General features: G+C 39.8%; 3 protein-coding genes and 1 long non-coding RNA gene across 12 annotated transcripts in view; 1 reads left to right on the top strand and 3 right to left on the bottom strand.

The window, feature by feature from the left end:
• Window positions 1-885: 885 nt before the first annotated feature.
• sult2st1 (sulfotransferase family 2, cytosolic sulfotransferase 1) lies at window positions 886-12,729 on the bottom strand. 3 transcript variants are annotated; one of them, XM_060036968.1, is made up of 8 exons: window positions 12,706-12,729; window positions 3,777-3,924; window positions 3,081-3,289; window positions 2,593-2,719; window positions 2,344-2,435; window positions 2,103-2,157; window positions 1,330-1,455; window positions 886-1,232 (listed from the first exon to the last, which is right to left on the bottom strand). In XM_060036968.1, the coding sequence occupies exons 1-8, from the start codon at window positions 12,712-12,714 to the stop codon at window positions 1,123-1,125; spliced, it is 876 nt and encodes a 291-aa protein (XP_059892951.1). In that variant the 5' UTR covers window positions 12,715-12,729; the 3' UTR covers window positions 886-1,122. The 3 variants fall into 3 exon arrangements, with proteins under 3 accessions (XP_059892951.1, XP_059892952.1, XP_059892954.1); XM_060036969.1 differs by lacking the exon at window positions 12,706-12,729 and adding an exon at window positions 4,035-4,161; XM_060036971.1 differs by lacking the exon at window positions 12,706-12,729 and adding an exon at window positions 4,116-4,126.
• On the bottom strand, window positions 5,332-19,263 carry LOC132446610 (sulfotransferase 2B1-like). Of its 3 annotated transcripts, XM_060036972.1 has the most exons (8): window positions 19,121-19,263; window positions 18,364-18,963; window positions 8,714-8,861; window positions 7,004-7,215; window positions 6,539-6,665; window positions 6,298-6,392; window positions 5,778-5,958; window positions 5,332-5,669 (listed from the first exon to the last, which is right to left on the bottom strand). In XM_060036972.1, exons 2-8 carry the CDS (start codon window positions 18,418-18,420, stop codon window positions 5,560-5,562), a joined length of 930 nt encoding a protein of 309 aa, XP_059892955.1. In that variant the 5' UTR covers window positions 18,421-18,963; window positions 19,121-19,263; the 3' UTR covers window positions 5,332-5,559. The 3 variants fall into 3 exon arrangements, with proteins under 3 accessions (XP_059892955.1, XP_059892957.1, XP_059892956.1); XM_060036974.1 differs by lacking the exons at window positions 8,714-8,861; window positions 18,364-18,963; window positions 19,121-19,263 and adding an exon at window positions 18,245-18,345; XM_060036973.1 differs by lacking the exons at window positions 18,364-18,963; window positions 19,121-19,263 and having other exon boundaries at window positions 8,714-8,925.
• LOC132446611 (uncharacterized) lies at window positions 14,022-17,441 on the bottom strand. Of its 2 annotated transcripts, XR_009522929.1 has the most exons (3): window positions 17,356-17,441; window positions 16,360-17,252; window positions 14,022-14,182 (listed from the first exon to the last, which is right to left on the bottom strand). It is a non-coding gene; the product is annotated as an uncharacterized LOC132446611 (long non-coding RNA). The 2 variants fall into 2 exon arrangements; XR_009522928.1 differs by lacking the exon at window positions 14,022-14,182 and having other exon boundaries at window positions 16,296-17,252.
• Window positions 19,264-19,365: 102 nt separating the features above from the next.
• wu:fj29h11 (uncharacterized) overlaps window positions 19,366-19,963 on the top strand; it is a 47,628-nt gene continuing 47,030 nt past the window's right edge. For all 4 annotated transcript variants that reach the window (XM_060036966.1, XM_060036965.1, XM_060036964.1 and 1 more), the window contains exon 1: window positions 19,366-19,638. The gene's annotated coding sequence lies outside the window, so the exon portion shown is untranslated. The remainder of the gene's footprint in view (window positions 19,639-19,963) is intronic.

Genomic DNA, 19,963 nt, shown 5'->3' with positions numbered 1-19,963 from the left:
TTTTTCAAGTTTGTGTCTCTTATCCTGCCGACAAGAAAGTTGTGAAACCCGAACAGGAAGTTAACAGACCTGCTGTGGTCGCTGCATCTCCACCCCCCATATCTACAAAAACCTTAAAGGCACCCAGTGCAACTTTATGTAAACATTCAATGAAAAATAAACATTCAATTTCTAGTCTTTTTTACACGTAGTAAGTTTCAATAACTCCATACCATTACATATCGACATTCAAGGAGCAAACATGAGACGTCGTTGTGTGGTGAGAACTGATAGAAAATCGTAAACAACAACAATCGCCGGTGGGGAGAAGCCATTTTTCCATTGACTGGAAGCCTGCTTTATTTATTGTAGGTTACAAAAAATAAAGAAAATGGCGGCATTGTTGTTGTTATCGATTTTGTATCAGTTCTCACCACGCAACGACGTCTCATCTTTGCTGCTTAAATGTCGGTATGTAATGGTATGGAGTTATTGAAACTTACTACGTGTAAAAAAGACTAGAAATTGAATGTTTATTTTTAAGCCTCGAAAGTTGCACTGGGTGCCTATAACCTCAACATAACAAACTTGATCCAACGCTAAATTCTCTCTTGCAGTTTTTAGTCAGTGACTGTGAAAATCTTTTGGTGTAAGCCCAGCATTAGTTAAAGGAGACATATTATGGTGTTTTCCCAACAAGTAAACATAGTATTTGAGTTCCAGAAAACATGTTTTTTAAGCTGTTTGCTGGAAATAACTTTTAATAATGTAATGAAAGGTAGTAGCCTATAACTTGTTTATATAGGTAGGAATAGATATAGAATAGGATAGAATCGGCGCTGGTCGCGCTAGCATCCTGGGGTGGCAGAGAGGAAGATGTAGGTGTTGCCGTGCAATAAATTAAAAATATATTATATATTATTTTATTTTTTTCAGAAAAGTTTTGGGTGGGCCTGTTGAACAGTGCCTGTTAAACGCTGAATAAAAAGTGAGAACGCAACGCCACTTTTGCTTTTTCTGTCAAGATCGTCTCCGTCTAAGAAATGCTGATTGTGATTTTAAATCATGATGAAACATGGCCGTTAGGAATAGTACTTTTACAATGGGTTGGCTTTGCCCCAGGACATGATAAAACACGCAAAACTAATCCCAAATAAATGTGTATTTTACATCCTTCATTTGCTTTCGGTAAAATTCATCAAAGTATTCCGCTTCTGCTGCAGTTAGATGATTCTTCCAGTCTCCAGCAATACCTGAAAAAGAAGATATATGATAAATGATGAAGAAGTATTGAGGACTAATGATAAGATCAACCATAAATGTATGTTTCTGCTCTTAGTAATCCCTTACCTTTCCTGAGGAACTCTGACACATTCTGGTCCATCAATGTACTTGGCATCAGGGAGTAGTTCGACATCTTGTTCTTTTTCATATTCTTAAACACACATCGATCTGTAATCTTCCTTACGATATATGGTCGATAGGGTTTACATGTGGTCGATAGGGTTTACATGTGGTCGGTAGGGTTTACATGTGGTCCATAGTGTTTAAATGTGGTCCATAGTGTTTAAATGTGGGCGATAGTGTTTAAATGTGGGCGTTAGTGTTTAAATGTGGTCGATAGGGTTTACGTGTGGTCCATAGTGTTTAAATGTGGGTGATAGTGTTTAAATGTGGGCGATAGTGTTTACATGTGGTCGATAGGGTTTACATGTGGTCCATAGTGTTTAAATATGGTCGATAGTGTTTAAATGTGGTCGATAGTGTTTAAATATGGTCGATAGTGTTTAAATGTTCTATTCCCTCACTCTCCACCTCATCCCTAACTCTCCACCTCAAGCTGGTGTGTAGTGAGCGTTCTGGCACCGATTGGCTGCCGTGCATCACCCAAGTGGGTGCTACATATTGGTGGTGGTTAGTGAGGTCCCCCCTTCACTTTAGGCGTCTTTGAGTGTTATTAATTATTATTATTCTTCATGTTTAACCTCTGTTTTCCTTTTATTCCTAGTCTGTTTTACATAGTTTTGAATGATGACTATATGCTCTGTAAGGTGACCTTGGGTGTCTTGAAAGGCGCCTCTAAATTAAATGTATTATTATTATTATTATTATTATCATCTCAGAATCCAGAGGTGTGTCCAAGAACTGAGCCATCCGGGTCACAGAGGCCTCCAGATCCTACAGCAACAGAGGTTACCAAAGCACAGTTACTAGAGTATTCATTATCATCATCATCCCCATCTTCATCTGTATGAATATATCAATATATAATCTAAATATGTGTTATAAGTGTCATGATTATTATTAGTAGCATTAAATATAACCAGTTTAAGTTTTAAGATTGATCTAGATTAGTCTTCCTACCAGGATCATCTCTTCATAGGAGATGTACATGATGTGCTGTTCTGTGGCAGCCAGCCAGCCCTTCACGTGATCGAACCAAGAGCCAAAAATCACTAAGGTTAGAGATGAAAAAAAGTTTATGTGAATGTGCAATGGCCAAAGTCAACCGAATACCTGTCTCTGGATTAAATATTAAGCCAAGCAGTGAAAACAAACACAAAGGGTAAAAGTGAACAAACGCTATACACAAGCAATCCATATACTGAATACCTTTTCCATCAAGAAATTTGTTGAGAAATTCAGTCTGTGTTCCTGGACTAACCAAGAAGGAGGCCATCCTACTAAAGTGTGAGTAGGAAGTGAATACATCTCTCGGGTTCCTCATCACATAAATTACCTAAATTACAAATAAAAGCACACGCACGCACGCACGCACGCACGCACGCACGCAGGCACGCACGCACACACACACACACACACACACACACACACACACACACACACACACACACACACACACACACACACACACACACACACACACACACACACACGTGGCTTTACCTCAGCAATAACATTTTGATTGTTACTCATCCCAATTCACCTAGCAGGCAAGAACATCTGCTCAATGACTAAATTATAAAGTCTGAGCATACAAATAGTTAAAAAAATAATAATAATAGCAGTTTACAGGGACATTTCCATTGGTTTATATCTTTCCATAATGAACCTCTATGGCTCGAAGCTGTATAGCATACCCTCGGTTTGACCTTGAGGAAGCCCGTTGACATCATGTTGTACTGGAAGTGAGTAACGAAGACCCGTGGGGACGGTCTCTGGTCCAGGTTATAGATAAATGCTCTGGACTCCAACCACGGGACCCGGTCCCAGTTGGGCACAGTGTCCACCACTACTGGGTCTCCCTGGCTCAGGATCAGGGGAACTATCTCCTGCATCCATGTTGTCCCTGAAAGCATCACGCAGGGTGTTATTGTGGGGTTTGTGGTGCTGTTGTGTACTTCCTGTTCCTTCCTGCAGTCGTCTTTTTTGATTCATGCGCTTATTTTTTGCCAACTGGTTGTGATATCAAAAAATTTGTATCATAATTATAAAATTCATACCACAGTATAAATCAGTGCTGATCTATATTGGTCAATATGGTTCCAAGGGTATGACTATTATTTCAATTACTCTTCTGCACGTGGACGCCTCCACAAATCCAACAATATGCGCAGATCCGTCAAGGAAAAGTAGTGTGTAATAAAGTATGTGTAATAATAGCAAGTGTTTATTACACATAGTCTATGTCCATGTCCATACTTGATGTTACAAGTTATTATCAAACTTTCCACCTACATACTACTTTGAAACTAGTTTAGCAAAACTAATTATTATTATTAGTTGAATCCATCATACGTCATTTACTTCCACTGCGTGACCAGGAAAACTCTTACCTGACTTGGGATAAGTAACAATCAGAATGTCATCTGGACGAAAAGAGAACTCCTCGTAGCATTTCAGGCTCTCTTGGTTATGAATTTTTTTGAGTAAATATACGCCCTTGTACACGGTATACAGCTCTTCTTCTGTCATATCTGCAACCTGTATGATAGGAATGGTAGTTGACAAGTGAAAGACATAGAAGCATTCAGACTTTGCTCTACAGTCCTGAATCAATGAAGGTTAACAAAAGTAAATAATAAAGGAATTACATGCTGTTCTATTACTTCTAGGTGTGCATGGTCGTGAAGTTCAACCCTATTTTATGCAGGCCTAATTTATAGCTGTTCTACCAACAGGTTTATGACGATTTTTTGGGGGTAAATAATGTAATTGTTGGGTACTATTAGAATAGGGTTAGGGTCAGGGTTCATAATAATAATAATAATAATACATTTAATTTAGAGGCGCCTTTCAAAAGGCGACTGAATAGTGACCGCCCCCTTTTTTTCAAAAAAAAATTCTCTATTGACCTTTCTAAGAATCGTTAAATAAAGATTTGTTAGCCTGGAACCAAGCCATTTATCAGACAAAAACATTTGATTTGGTGCAAAATATTTGCTAAACGGAAGGTAAGGCAAAGGTACAAGCAGGGCCATTTCTTGCCGCAGACTATGCTGTTGCATAGTGCCCCTAATGTGAAGGCATATAAAGGAGTATCTCATCATTTGTAATTATTATATAGTATTTACTGCGCTAACCTACACCTAAGAGATATGATTCACAATAAAATTAGCAAACGTGCAAAGTGGTGCTGCTTCATCGGATCAAGCATTTTTTTTTTGTTATAGAATTTGTCCCTCACCCACAACCAGGAACAGACACATTAATATAGGTGAGATATCATTTATTTCACGAATTTGAAGGGATTTGAATGAAATCCCAGTCTGTATTCATGAAGGCAAGTCATTCAAATCTTCTCTGAGCTAGTCTCAGCAAATTAACACATTTCTTATGCCGCTTTTCCACCGCACATGTAGCTCGACTCGACACGACTCGACACGACTCGACACGGTAGCAGCACGGGTGCTTTTCCACCGCAAATAGTACCTCCTGGACGTGGGCGGGGTCGGCTGCGCGAAAGGGCCGTGACGTATTTGTGTACGCGACGCAAACAACACATACGCAACCCACACATGGACAGAACCCACATAACAACAATGGAGGACATCGATCGCATTACTATTATTAGCTGGCATGTTGAAGAAGTTGGAGAAGTGGAACATGTTGGCTGCGGCGCTGCTATGGATGTTACCAGCATGGTTGCCATGTCGCTCTCGTGACTTCGTCACACTCTCTGGCCAATCAGTCGCCGGCCGTCTGCCGACGTCACCTTTTAGCATCGGCTCAGCTCGCTTGGAACCTAGAGCGAGTAGGTACTAGAAAAAGCAGCCACTTCAGGTACCAGATACCATGGTACCGCGGTGGAAACGCAAAAAATGCGAGCTGAGTCGAGTCGTGTCGAGTCGTGTCGAGCTGGTACCATGCAGTGGAAAAGCGGCATTAGAGAGAAAAAACAGAATTTATCCCATATCGTTATTAAGCTGCTTTGTTACACATGTTACGTTACACCTGCTCATACTAAGTTAACGAGACAAAATAACATTAGCAATATAAATTTCAGACTCTGATTGTGGTTCTAAATCATGATGAATCATGGCCATTAGTAACAGCACTTTAACAATTGGTTGGCTACTTTGCCCCAGGCCATGATAGAAAACACAATAATTATATTTTCTAATCCCAAAAAAAATTGTATTTTACATCCTGCATTTTCTTTTGGTAAAATTCATCAAAGTGTTCCGCCTCTGCTACAGTTAGATGATCCTTCCAGTCTCCAGCAATACCTGAAAAAGAAAAGAGCAGATGAATGATGAAGAAGTCATATACATAGGACTAATGATATGATTCACCATACTGTTAAATGTGGGATTCTGTTCTTAGTAATCCCTTACCTTTCCTAAGGAACTCTGACACATTCTGGTCCATAATTGTATTGGGGACCAGGGAGTAGTTCGACATTTTGTTCTTTTTCATATTCTTAAACACACATCGATCGGTAATCTTCCTTATCATCTCAGAATCCAGAGGTGTGTCCAAGAACTGAGCCATCCGTGTCACAGAGGCCTCCAGGTCCTACAGCAACAGATTACCAAAGCACAGTTACTAGAGTATCCATTATCATCATCATCCTAAATAATCATTAGCATCGTCTCTCTTTGCATCATTCTGGTTTATTTTTGCCACTCCCAGCCTATGTAGGTTAGATACAGACCTTTGATATCTCACCCTTCTGGGGTTCAAAAAACTAAACCTTAGAGGTTCTACATAGAGTGATGGGTTAAAAGCGTCATGACTATTCATTTTCTTAGTATGATATAGAACCACTTTAAGTTTTAAGATTGATCTAGATTCTAGATTGTTATAGTGTACATGATGCAGGTTTTTTTTTAGCTGTATTTGTAGTCTTCTTACCAGGATCATCTCTTCATAGGAGATGTACATGATGTGCTGTTGTTCTCTAGCAGCCAGCCAGCCCTTCACGTGATCAAACCAAGAGCCAAAAATCACTAAGGTTAGAGATGAAAAAAGTTTATGTGAATGTGCAATGGCCAAAGATGACCATGCAATGGCCATATTAGGCCAAGCAGTGAAAACAAACACAAAGGGTAAAAGTGAACAAACGCTATACACAAGCAATCCATATACTGTATACCTTTTCCATCAAGAAATATGTTGAGAAATTCAGTCTGTGTTCCTGGACTAACCAAGAAGGAGGCCATCCTACTAAAGTGAGAGTAGGAAGTGAATACATCTCTCGGGTTCCTCATCACATAAATTACCTAAATAAAAACGAAAAACACAAACACACACACGCATGTATACGCACACACACACACACACACACACACACACACACACACACACACACACACACACACACACACACACACACACACACACGTGGCTTTACCTCAGCAATAACATTTTGATTGTTGCTCATCCTAATTCACCTAGCAGGCAAGAAAATCTGCTCAATGACTACATTTTAAAGATTGAGCATACAAATAGTTTAAAATTTTAAAATAGCAGTTTTCAGGGACATTTCCATTGGATTATATCTTTCCATAATGAAAGAAGCTGCAAAGCGTACAAAGCGTACCCAAGCTGCAAAGCGTACCCTGGGTTGGACCTTGAGGAAGCCTGTTGACATCATGTTGTACTGGAAGTGAGTAATGAAGACGCGTGGGGACGGTCTCTGGTCCAGGTTAAGGTGACGGGCCTTGTTATTGTGCAACCAGGGGACCCGGTCCCAGTTGGGCACAGTGTCCACCACTACTGGGTCTCCCTGGCTCAGGATCAGAGGCACTATCTCCTGCATCCATGTTGTCCCTGAAAGCATCACGCAGGTTGTTATTGTGGGGTTTGTGATGCTGTTGTGTGTTTCCTGTTGCAGTTGTCTTATTTGATTCATGTGCTTTTATTTGCCAACTGGTTGTGATGTATTGGCTTATACCAGTGGTTCTCAACCTTTTTTGAGCAAACGCCCCCCTGACCTTACCCTGATCCTCTGGCGCCCCCCCCCCCCCCCCCAATAAAAAAATACAAATAAACTAACAACCCCACTCACATTCGTGTTATATTGCTTAAAGTTGTCAGTGCATCATTTTTCATTGATTTTGCGTTGGTCACTAATATCAATGAATGCCCTCTGAGTCGGTTTTGGTGCAAAAAATATGAATGAATATTCATGACATGAGAGAGAGAGAGAGAGAGAGAGAGAGAGAGAGAGAGAGAGAGAGAGAGAGAGAGAGAGAGAGAGAGAGAGAGGCCAAGAAAGAAGAGTTGAGGAAGAAAAGGTTGGCGCCCGGGGAAACCTTGACCTTGGGCACCGCGATCACTCCCGCGACTCCCGCCATGCCCCGTGAACGAATGAATGAATGGCCAGGGAACCACGGGCACCGCGGCCCGGGCAACGCGGACTCCACGAAAACAGATCGCATGCAGAGGCCTAATAAGGCCTATATATTTTGTATTTGAAATGCAAAAGCCTTTTCGTGGAGACTACGCTCAGAGCAGCTGGAACTGAACAACAGGAAGGAGGAAAATGGGCTATGAAACCAAATTTGATATTTTTTTCTTGCTATCGGCCATGTTTGATTGTGTTGTGTTGGTTATTGAACTGGTAACCAGCGATCTTGGGTTATGTTTATCAGCGTTACTATAGAGATCATGATAACGCGCTGTATTATCAATGTTCCACTGCGCATAGACAGTAAAAAGTAGCTGAGACGGTAGAGGGGTTAGAAACCAATAAATGAAAATAGGCTATCTATAGCCTATTCTTTCACCAAAAAAAAAAAAAAAAGTTGAAAATCCCCCCCAAAAAATGGAATCACGTTCCCAGCGCCACCCTAGGTTGTGCGAACGCCCCCGTTGAGAAACCATTATACCAAAGAAATGTTGAATACTCCATCCGGTATAATACTTTGATTACTTTTCAATACTGGGAGAACTCTTCAAATCCAACAATATGCTAAAATCATATAAAAAATATGTTACAAATATTTAAATTTCAGATAAAAGTATATCTGAAATATATACTTTTACACACACGCGTTAATTAGCTGAATTAATTGCACGTCTGCTAATTAACGTGTAATTGGCAGAATTTCAATTTCCATGAATGTTAACATTTGCTTTTGAATGTTAAACATGATGAAAACGACCACCACGTAATATACATGAATGCATAACAATTTATAAATACTAATTATTAAACCTTCCCACCTGCATACTACTTTAAAACTAATTTATCAAAACTACTTTTCACTATTTGATGCATCAATCATCCGCCATTTACTTCCATTGGGTATCCAGGAATGCTTACCTGACTTGGGATAAGTAACAATCAGAATGTCATCTGGACGGAAAGAGAACTCCTCGCAGTATTTCAGGCTCTCTGGGGTATGGGTCAGTTTGACCAAATACACACCCTTGTACACGATATACAGCTCCTCTTCTGCCATAGCTGCAACCTGCATGGATAGGAATGGTAGTTGAAAAGCAAGATTTCATTGAAGCATTCAGACTATCTAGTCTACTAGTCTATGCGCAGCGGTTTTGAATAGATGAGGCGCGCCTCCCATGGGGGCGCCAAAGGGGAGGCGCTACACGCGACACACAAAGAAAAAATACTCATTTGTATGCAGCTCTATTGATATCGATAATTGTTCTTGCGTGTATTAGTTTTAAAATGCATCGCTTCTTTGTCCCAAGTCAACAGGAGTCAGCATTAAGGGAGGAGACAGGACCCCGCAAAAAACGTCGTGTTTACTGACGTTTACTACACTGTTTACTACAGCGTTTCTACAGATCTATCCGGTTTCGCTTGGCTTCGTCTTTACGGAGATACTTCGAAACCGGATAGATCGAAACCGTAACGGTTTCGCCCGTTTCGGCTTCGTGTGGACGGGGCCTAAGGGGAGGCTCACATTCACCCAATTTGAAAACCCCTGGTCTATGGTCCTGAATAAATAGAAGAATCAGTTCAGAATAGGTCACCCCCCCTTCAGATGCATTGCTGAATAATAATCTATTTGGTTGATTGTTAACATTTTAGAGCCATAGAGGGAGCTCTTTTAATTCCAACATAATAATCTGAGCTCCTGCTCTAGAAAGCTCTCTCCATTCCACCAGAATAAACTCGGATCCTACTCTCTGCTATTCTGCTCTAGAAAGCTAGTGAAGAGAGTATCAAACGGTTATGGACCCCATGAGTGTGCCCATACAAAAGTGCAGTTCTGTACAGAGTTCAAAGTCCTAATGGAGTAAACAATGTAAGAATGCACACCATTTAAAAAGGTAAGATAACAAGAATAAATTACATTAGAAATACGTTTCAGACTCTGATTGTGTTTTTAAATCATGATGAATCATGGCTATTAGCAAAAGCACTAATTGTTTAGCTAGGCCATGATGATGATAGAAAACACAATAAATATAGTGCATGAGTTAAAAAAATAAAATAGAACAAATACCTAAAGTGATTAAGTTCAAATGGTCGTTTGCGTGTGTGTGTGTTTGTGTGTGTGGGGTAGGCCTACTGGAAAAGTGTGTTATTGATGATATTCTTCTTCCCCGTCTTTCTTGAACATCAAAGGCTGTCCCCCTCCACTTCTCTCTTATCTTGATAAGAAGTTTGATAAAAAACTCTCATGCTCATTGGGTTGTCCATTTCATCCATGAATTCAATATCCTCCATGGTGTTTCGACATCCAATCAAGCACACTGCAGATTAAATCGCGCTCTCCATGGCCATGCATATGAGGGCACATAAACGAGAATCTCACCATGTGTAATGATTATATAGTATTTAAGGAGCTAACCTGCGGCTTGGAGATTTGTCGCAATGTTTTATCTTGTGTGTGTGATCATCTTTGCGACTTGTAACCAATTCACATTCATTTTAGATCTTACCTGGCTGTAGGTATAAGAAAGTTTTGAATAATTTCGAAAATAAAAGCCGAGCAAAGTGCAAAGTGGCTGTTTCATCGCATGAAGCATTTTTAATAATAATAATAATAATACATTTCATTTAGAGGCGCCTTTCAAGACACCCAAGGTCACCTTACAGAGCATATAGTCATCATAATTTTTTTTTAAAACAAGACATTGTGGAAAAAAAAAAAAAATTAACATAAGCAATAATAAATAAATAAAACAAAAACAAGACAAAACAAAAAACAACAAAAAACAACAACAATCAAAACAGTGATCAGTTAGACGTTGTGAGCGAGTTTGAACAGGTGAGTTTTGAGTTGTGACTTGAAGGTTGTAATGGTGTCCTCTCTGTTTTATGTGTGGGGGGAGGGAGTTCCAGAGCCTGGGTGCTGAACAGCTGAATGACCGGGCACCCATTGAAGTGAGTCGTGATGTGGGGATACATAGTAGTCCAGCAGAGGTTGAGCGGAGGGAGCGGGAGGGAGTGTATTCTTGGAGGAGGTCGCAGAGATAACTGGGGGCTAGGTTGTGGAGAGCTTTTTAGGTGAGGAGTAGGGTTTTGTATTGGATACGGTAGTGTACTGGGAGCCAGTGAAGTTGAATGAGGACAGGGGTGATGTGGTCAGATGATTTGGTGCGGGTGATGATCCGGGCGGCTGAGTTCTGAATGATCTGCAGTCTGTTGATGAGTTTGGTGGGGAGTCCGGTGAGGAGGGCGTTGCAGTAGTCTATGCGTGATGTGACAAATGAGTGAACTAGGATTTCAGTGCTGGATTGGGTCAGTGATGGGCGGAGTCTGGCGATGTTGCGGAGGTGGAAGAATGCAGTCCGGGTGATGTTGTGAATATGGGGTGCGAATGAGAGGGTGTTGTCCAGGATGACGCCGAGGCTCTTGACTTTGGAGGAGAAGGGTACTGGGAATCCATCGATAATTATGAGTGGAGCTGGGGTGTGTTGTGATTTAGTGAGGGTGGATTTGGATCCGATGAGCAGGGCCTCGGTCTTGTTTCCATTGAGTTTCAGGAAGTTCCTGCTCAACCAGCTCCGGATCTCTTCCAGGCACGTGATGAGGGAGGTGGGGGGGATGGCAGCGGTGGCATTTTTGTGTAAGTGTATTATGTATAATACACCCAAGTTGTTATCAGATTAAAAACTTTTAGTCACAGTTATGGAATGTGTCCTGGACCCACAACCGGGTACCGACATATTAATATAGGTGAGAAATAATTTAATTCAAGAATTTGAATGCATTTAAATGAAATTAAAGTCTGTATTCATAAGGCAAATCTGTCAAATCTTCTCTGAGCTAGTCCCAGCAAATTGAAGCACTTCATAGAGAGAAAAAACTAAGGCCCCCCCCCCCCACCACCACCATTACTGGGTCTCCCTGGCTCAGGATCAGAGGTACTATCTGATCCTTTCATATAAATACACATCGATCGGTAATCTTCCTTATCATCTCAGAATCCAGAGGTGTGTCCAAGAACTGAGCCATCCGGGTCACAGAGGCCTCCAGATCCTACAGCAACAGAGGTTACCAAAGCACAGTTAAAGTATTCATTATCATCCCCATCTTCACCTATATGAATATATAAATATATAATCTATAAATATGTGTTATAAGTGTCATGATTATTATTAGTAGTATTTGTAGAGGTAAAGGTTTGCATGGTCAAAATCGTATTCATTTCGTTTTTGTTTAATCAGAGCCCCCAAGTTATTTAATATATGTTCTATAATTGTATAATTGAGTTTTCCTGTTTCATGCCAATTAATATTCTAAGGTGTAATGACTAAGTTCCGCCACTAAGCGATGCTATTGAAGTACTGAGGAGGTTTGGAGCAGAAGAAGAAAGCTCCGATGTTGATGTGTTTTTATTACGGTGTAGAAGAACACGTTTTTTGATTGAGTAGATGCTTACAGGCTGAGAGAGAAGATCGCTGGCACACTGTATTGTTGGAACATATCGCTTCTTGTTTTGCTTTAAAATAACCGGAGTGTTACTCCAACGCAAGTGCCGCCTCCCCCTGTGTTTCTGTAAGCCTGCAACATATTAAATATAACCAGTTTAAGTTTTAAGATTGATCTAGATTGTTATAATGTACATGATTAACAGAGCTGTATTTGCAGTCTTCCTACCAGGATCATCTCTTCATAGGAGATGTACATGATGTGCTGTTCTGTGGCAGACAGCCAGCCCTTCACGTGATCGAACCACGAGCCAAAAATCGCTAAGGTTAGAGATGAAAAAAGTTTATGTGAATGTGCAATGGCCAAAATTGACCGAATACCCGTCTCTGGATTAAATATTAAGCCAAGCAGTGAAAACAAACACAAGGGGTAAAAGTGAACAAACCCTATAGACAAGCAATCCATACCTTTTCCATCAAGAAATTTGTTGAGAAATTCAGTCTGTGTCCCTGGACTAACCAAGAAGGAGTAAATAATGAAGTAATAAAGAAATATACTAAATAATAAAGAAAAGCATAAACACACACACACACACACACACACACACACACACACACACACACACACACACACACACACACACACACACACACACACGGCATTACCTCAGCAATTACATTTTGATTGTTACTCATCCCAATTCACCTAGCAGGCAAGAACATCTGCTCATTGACAAAATTATAAAGTCTGAGCATACAAATAGTTCAAAATTTAAAAATAGCAGTTTACAGGGTTGCTATTTCAATTGGTTTATATCTTTCCATAATGAACCTGTATGGCTCCAAGCTGTATAGCATACCCTCGGTTTGACCTTGAGGAAGCCCGTTGACATCATGTTGTACTGGAAGTGAGTAATGAAGACACGTGGATATCTGAAATACATACTTTCACACACACACGTTAATTAGCTGAATTAATTACACGTTAACTCTGCTAAATAACGTGTAATTAGCAGAATTTAAATTTCCATGAATGTTATTTGCTTTTGAATGTGAAATATGATGAAAACGACCACCACGTAATATACATGAATGTATAACAATTTATAAATACTAATTATTAAACTTCCCACCTGCATACTACTTTAAAACTAATTTAGCAAAACGACTTCTTACTATTTGATGCATCAATCATTCGCCATTTACTTCCATTGGGTATCCAGGAATGCCTTTACCTGACTTGGGATAAGTAACAATCAGAATGTCATCTGGATGGAAAGAGAACTCATCGCAGTATTTCAGGCTCTCTGGGGTATGAATCAGTTTGACCAAATACACACCCTTGTGCACGATATACAGTTCTTCTTCTGCCATAACTGCAACCTGCAGAGATAGGAATGGTAGTTGACAAGCATACAGTGAAAGACCATATTGAAGCATTTAGTTGCTGATCTACAGTCCTGAAGGGTTAATAAAATGACTGAATCAATGAATTGCTGATGATAATGACAAATCTTAATCCAAGAGTAAACTGGGCCGGGGTACGGCTGTACATAACCAGAGATGAACAACAAAATAAATATCAGATATCTCTGTCTTGTAACACAACATTTTTAGAATTTGTCATGTCATAGTCATCTATAGTCGTTGGGTAGCCCACTGTGAATGTGTCTTAGACGTTGTGCTAGTGACCAGAGGCGTGTCTGTCTTCTGAAGATTGGTATGAGACTGGTAAAGAGGCAGCAGGACGGGCCTCAGCCACGCATCATTCCTCAGATGTTGGGGGAGAGAGAGGGAGACCAGAAGGGCCGCTTTACAGCCTAATGAGATGCCATTCAGTACTAGTACGAGATGTTCCAGCTTTCAAAAAGAACACGTGTGGAAAGAGGCGTGAATACATCACAAGGTCTTTAGAAAATACACTAGGAAGAGGTTTGACTACAACCTAATGAGATGCCATTCAGTACTAGTACAGATTGTACGAGATGTTCCAGCTTTCAAAAAGAACACGTTTTCACTTAACTTTGGCAAGCGTATGTCCTTGTGTGGCATTTTGTAAATTAATCATTCTTCGATCTGAGGTCTCCACAGAAGGAGGGTGGAGTAGGAGCCCAATTTATGGGCGAATTTACAGAGCTTTTTCTAGCAGGAGGTGTGATCTTAGACAATGGGCCAAATAGATTGTGAAACTATGCATCTGTGTCTATGATGCCCAGCCCACGCCATTCACCATTAAGTAATTAATCATTCTTCGGTCTGAGGTCATATTGTGCTCCTAAACCTAGGATCAAAACATAATAGAACATAAATAAAGTCAAGTCTCCTAAAGCACCTTCGTCACACATACACACACAGACTCAGACAATCCCGCTCTCTCTCACTCACTCATGTGGTATATTGTGTGCAAGATCGTCTTTGAGCTTTCGTTAACCACTTCGTATTGATACTAGAATCGACCGAGATGTATAAATCGATAACCAAGTATTTATTATCAGATTATAAACTTTTATTCACAGGTATAGAATGCACAACAAGAAAAGCACAACATAGGGTAGAAAAGACAAGATTGTTTGGAATAGAGGAGTTTATTGACTTTTTTTTTTTTTTTGTCTGACATATCTAGTGGTGTTCTGTGTACTTACCTGGGCATGTCTATGGTATCGCGGTATCCGGCCCTGAAACGGTTTGCCCTTTGGTTACTCTCTTAATGGATGCAAAAGGCGCCATGTTTTCACGTAGGCAACCTTGGGTACAGCAGATTATGTGAATGTGTCTACGGCTGAACCCTTTTTTGTCTCAGTAGTATTCAGGATTACTCTCAGTACAGGAGGGGGGCTGGGTTACCCTCCGCTTGGTTGTCATCAGCCTTTGGCCAGGAGGTGGCGATGGTACTGGTGTATGGCGTGGGCTGGGCATCATAGACACAGATGCATAGTTTCACAATTTATTTGGCCCATTGTCTAAGGCAGGGATGGGCAACTTTCATGATAAAGAGGGCCACATTTTTCATCATAACCATCAGAGGGCCACATGACTGCACACTTCAACTAAACGTGAGCTGAGAGAAGCTACACAATTTTGTATTTGGTAGATATGATTTCCTGTATTCTGGTGTATTTTGAGGATGGCCACTAACTAAAAAATCTTCCAGAAACATAACCTATGTACGGTATTTGAATTGAACCAACATACATTAATTTCATGTTTTCCATGCTCAAACAGCCACATGAATGGGTAATATTTTTATCAGTGCAAAGGGCTCACATACATCATCATTCAATGATGTCACAAAACTGAAAAACAGTGGCCCAACATTGAGTGCAACAACTCAATGAACTCAAACCCAACAAGCATGATATTCATTACAGTTGTAGTAGTTGTAGTGGCGACTTAAGTGGATATCTTTAATGACTGATATCGTTTCTAAGCAAACTAGACGCATGGGTTTGCCTTTGAATTCTATGAATTCTTCTCATCTTTCTTGACCGAGTTTTCTGTAACTCGATCAATTATTATTATTATTATTTATTTTATTTTTTTGATATATTTTAATTATGTGCGGGCCTGACTGAGTGAGGATGCGGGCCGCCAGTTGCCCATCCCTGGTCTAAGGTCACACCTCCTGCTAGAAAAAGCTCTGTAAATTCCCCCAGAATAAATTGGGCTCCTACTCCACCCTCCTGCTATAGAAAGCTCTGTAAATTCCCCCAGAATAAACTGGTGTCCTGCACTCCGCTATTCTGCTCTAGAGAGCTATTCTGCTCTACTGAAGAGAGCATCGGAACGTTATGGACCTGATAAGTGACCCATATACAGAGGTGCAGTTCTGCTACGCTACATGCTAGTGGGACTAATTTATATTGAATGGTCTTTAGCTTGATGTTAGCCATATTCAGAACGACTTTTACAGAAGTTAAACAAACACAGAAAAACAAGTCAATTACAATGACAAATAGATGTAGGCACATCGGAATATTTTCGGGAGGACTGCAATAAATGCTAATTGTGATAGAGATCTGTGAAAACCTCATTATTTCTTCCAGACAGGATTGAGTGTGGAAAGAGGCGTGAATACATCACAAGGTCTTTAGAAAATACACTAGGAAGAGGTTTGACTACAACATTAAAAACCACTTTTCCAAAGTGTTCGAAAAGCACTTGATGAATAAGAATATATAACATACAACAAACATTTAAAGTACATAAAACAAAACATTTTATAGTAGGTAGTATAAACGAGAATCTCCCCATGTCTGATGATAATATAGTATTCACTGCACTAAACTGCAGCTTAAAGATTTGCCACGATGGGTTATCTAGCGTGTGCTTGTCATTGCGCTTTCGTAAACCAATTCACATTCATTTTATATCTGACCTGGTTCACAATATTAGTTAAGTTCGAAAGAATATTTCTTAACAAAAGTTAAGCAAAAGTGCAAAGTGGTGCTGTTTCATCTGATCAAGCATTTATGTGCTTTGTGATGTATTAGTTGAAACCCAAGTTTTTATTATCAGATTATAACCTTTTATTTACAGATATGGAATGTGTCATCGACCAAAAACTTGGAAGAGACATATATGTGAGATATAATTTATTTCAAGAATTTGAATGGATCTTAATGAAATCACAGTTTGTATTCATCAAGTAAGTCAGTCAAATATTTTCTCAGCTAGTCCCAGGAAAGTTACACACTTCATAGAGAGAAAAAACTGAACAATTTCCTTATAGTTATTAGACAGCTATTATGTTACACCTGTTCTGAAGAAGCCTAACTAAGATGACAAGACCAAATGAATATACAAAAACAAATTTCAGACTCTGATTGTGATCATTAATGATAGCACTGTTCAATGGGTTGGCTACTTTTGTCCTAGGCCATTTTAGATAACACAATAAATATATTTCTAATCCCAAACAAATGTGTATTTTACATCCTGCATTTTCTTTCGGTAAAATTCATCAAAGTAATCCGCCTCTGCTACAGTTAGATGATTCTTCCAGTCTCCGGCAATACCTGAAAAATAAAAGATCAGATGAATTCAGTCATAGTATTGGGGGCTAATGATATATTTAACCATTTTGTTGAATGCTTGTTTCTGCTCTTAGTAACCCTTTACCTTTCCGGAGGAACTCTGACACATTCGGGTCCATCAATTCACTCGGGACCAGGGAGTTTGACATTTTGTTCTTTTTTTTTTTGTTCTCTCTATAGCTCTGGACGACATATGGGAGCACATTCCAAATCAGTGCGCTTGAGCCTCCGTTTTCTTCAAAGGCGAGCAGAACACCTAGTGCTCGTTTTACACCGAACGCAAGTTTTAGCCACTGGGGGACCATAGGCAGGCTAGGGGAACTCATATTTATTTTAGAAAACCTCATAAAGTGAGATTTTCATGCCATGGGACCTTTAAAACATGTTTTTTTAAATGGCCAACTGGTTTTGATATAATTTTTTTAAGCACCATTATTATCTAGGCTATACCACAGTGTGGTTGAGTTCTTGATCCTGATTGATCAATATCGTTCCAAGAGTTGATTATTATTTGTATTACTTTTCAATACCTGGACACCTCCACAAATCCAACAATATGCTTAAAGTGTCATACTAGCATCATCTGTTGTTGTTTATTCAGGTCATTATTTCCAATAATTATTTCCAATAATGGGAGACCCCATTGTGGTTTATTCCACATAGTCTATGTCCATGTCCATACTTGTTGTTCACAGTGTTTAACACATTTAACACTACATTTTCAAACACATACACAAATTCTTCCTGCATTTGCAGGAAGAATTTCAATGAATTTTAACCTTTGCTTTTGAATGTTAAACACGGTGAAAACAACATCACAATATATATAAATGTTGACAATTTATAACAACTTATATTTTTAAAGGTCCCACCTAAATACTACTTTAAAACTAATTTAGCAAAACTACCTATTAATATTATTTTTTGCTTCCATTTGCCATTTACTTCCACTGAGTGACCAGGAAAACTCTTACCTGACTTCGGATAAGTTACAATAAGAATGTGGACGAAAAGAGAACTCCTCGTAGTATTTCAGGCTCTCTGTGGAGTGAACCACTTTGGGCAAATACACACCAAATACACACACTGCAACATGAATGGATAAGACTGGTAGTTGACAAGCAAGACAGTGCGAGACTTTCTGAACCATCCGGACATTGGTCTACAGTCCTGAAGTTAAATTAATAAGTAATTGAAGGTAACACTTTATAATAAGGTGCCATAAATAGCAAACTAGTCATTACCTAACCCATTGTCAATATTTGTTAATTACTACTAAAATATCAATTTGGCACAGGTTAATAGTTTTTCATCATTAATTAAACATTAGTTGTTTGCATAACCCTAACCCAAACCTAACACACGACCCGATCCCTAACCCCAACCAGCGACACTCTGTGGTCAGTGGAAAAAAAAACGATTAACTTGTGCCAAATAGACATAGTAACAACTAACAAATATTAACAAAGGGTTAGGTAATGACTAATTTGCTATTTATTATGGCACCTTATTATAAAGTGTTACCGAATTACGTTATGGCCTACCCGATACGCCTCGTTATCCTCTCACGACGAAAGTCTTGGATCGGGATCCTCCAAATGATAGAGAGGCAAGAGAGAGAGGGGCGGGACTGGTGTCTGTCCAGAAAAGGTTTCGTCATTTGGTTTGTTTATTCTTTTATAACGCCGTAGACCTAGAGGAAATGTATTTCGTTGTTCTTTCAGAAAAGTTGACTTGTTCTTATAGGGGCGTTAATCATAACAGGCATGGACAAACATGTATTGAGAACTTATTTCAAAAATAGATTTGAAAACATCACGAGTAAATAGTAGAAGTAACTCTGGCTTCACCCATTAACTGATGTGATGGTCCCATCACATCACCTTTTGGTGGTCCCAAGGCAAGGCACGGGGGTTTCCCGTAGGTCAGCTGGTAGAGTCCTCTAATTTCGAGTTCCTTAATTATGTAATCAAAACATATAATTAAACGTATTATAACCAAATGATTAAACGAATTAACGAATCGACGAAGTGAACAAGTTTGTCCACTAGATGCTGCCTTAGAAGAGTATACAAATGACGTCAGATGAGCACGTGACCGCTGCGCTACATATATTCTACCGCCAACGCTCCCGTTTCTACTTTGCGTTTCACCAAAAAGTGTTTTTCGGAGCTGGGGCTTACATATATTACACCGAATTAAATCAACACCACTCTGCTAGTGTGCTACTAGTGGGCTTACGTGCAGCTCATGTCAAATACATGTTGTGAACGCTGCAGAGAATGTTATTGCCAAGGGTCTTGGGATGAGTGAGCATCGGAGGCGACATGTACGTGGAGAAATGAACAGCATATAAGCACATTATATGGTAGTTATTATACATCACACAATCACCTGATATTCATTTGTTTTTCCAGTAATTAAGCCTGGCTAATACCTTACGATGGCTAATTGCTAACTGTTGCATGGGTCGATTTGCTTTCAAGGGACCATTGTGTTTCCCCGGAGGAGCAATCGGTTCGCACCGTTTTTAATCGATTGATAATGCAAGTTTTAGATGTGTTCAAACTAGCGAATCGACGCATTTTATCTGCTTGTTTGTCACGTCCGCAGAATGGCAAGTAACCGATGGGTTACTGGGTGTGAAATGCGTCTAGAAACTGCCCTCATCCTCTTGCCATTTCCCTATGCAC

Source organism: Gadus macrocephalus, chromosome 18, assembly GCF_031168955.1.
Source record: "Gadus macrocephalus chromosome 18, ASM3116895v1".
NCBI classification, from domain to species: domain Eukaryota; kingdom Metazoa; phylum Chordata; class Actinopteri; order Gadiformes; family Gadidae; genus Gadus; species Gadus macrocephalus.
Note: the sequence above shows the minus strand (reverse complement) of the source record. Positions and strands in the feature narration are given on the sequence as shown.

Excerpts from the sequence above, each read along its gene's own strand:
- LOC132446610 (XM_060036972.1), bottom strand. The coding sequence starts at position 18,420 with ATGGTTCAGAAAGTCTCGCACTGTCTTGCTTGTCAACTACCAGTCTTA. Across the intron at positions 5,959-6,297 it reads CCTATGAAGAGATGATCCTG|GACCTGGAGGCCTCTGTGAC; the intron begins GTAAGAAGACTA and ends CTGTTGCTGTAG. Across the intron at positions 5,670-5,777 it reads GTCAGAGTTCCTTAGGAAAG|GTATTGCTGGAGACTGGAAG; the intron begins GTAAGGGATTAC and ends TTTCTTTTTCAG.
- sult2st1 (XM_060036968.1), bottom strand. Across the intron at positions 3,290-3,776 it reads TGTTACTTATCCCAAGTCAG|GGACAACATGGATGCAGGAG; the intron begins GTAAGAGTTTTC and ends TGATGCTTTCAG. Across the intron at positions 2,436-2,592 it reads CAAATTTCTTGATGGAAAAG|TGATTTTTGGCTCTTGGTTC; the intron begins GTATTCAGTATA and ends CTCTAACCTTAG.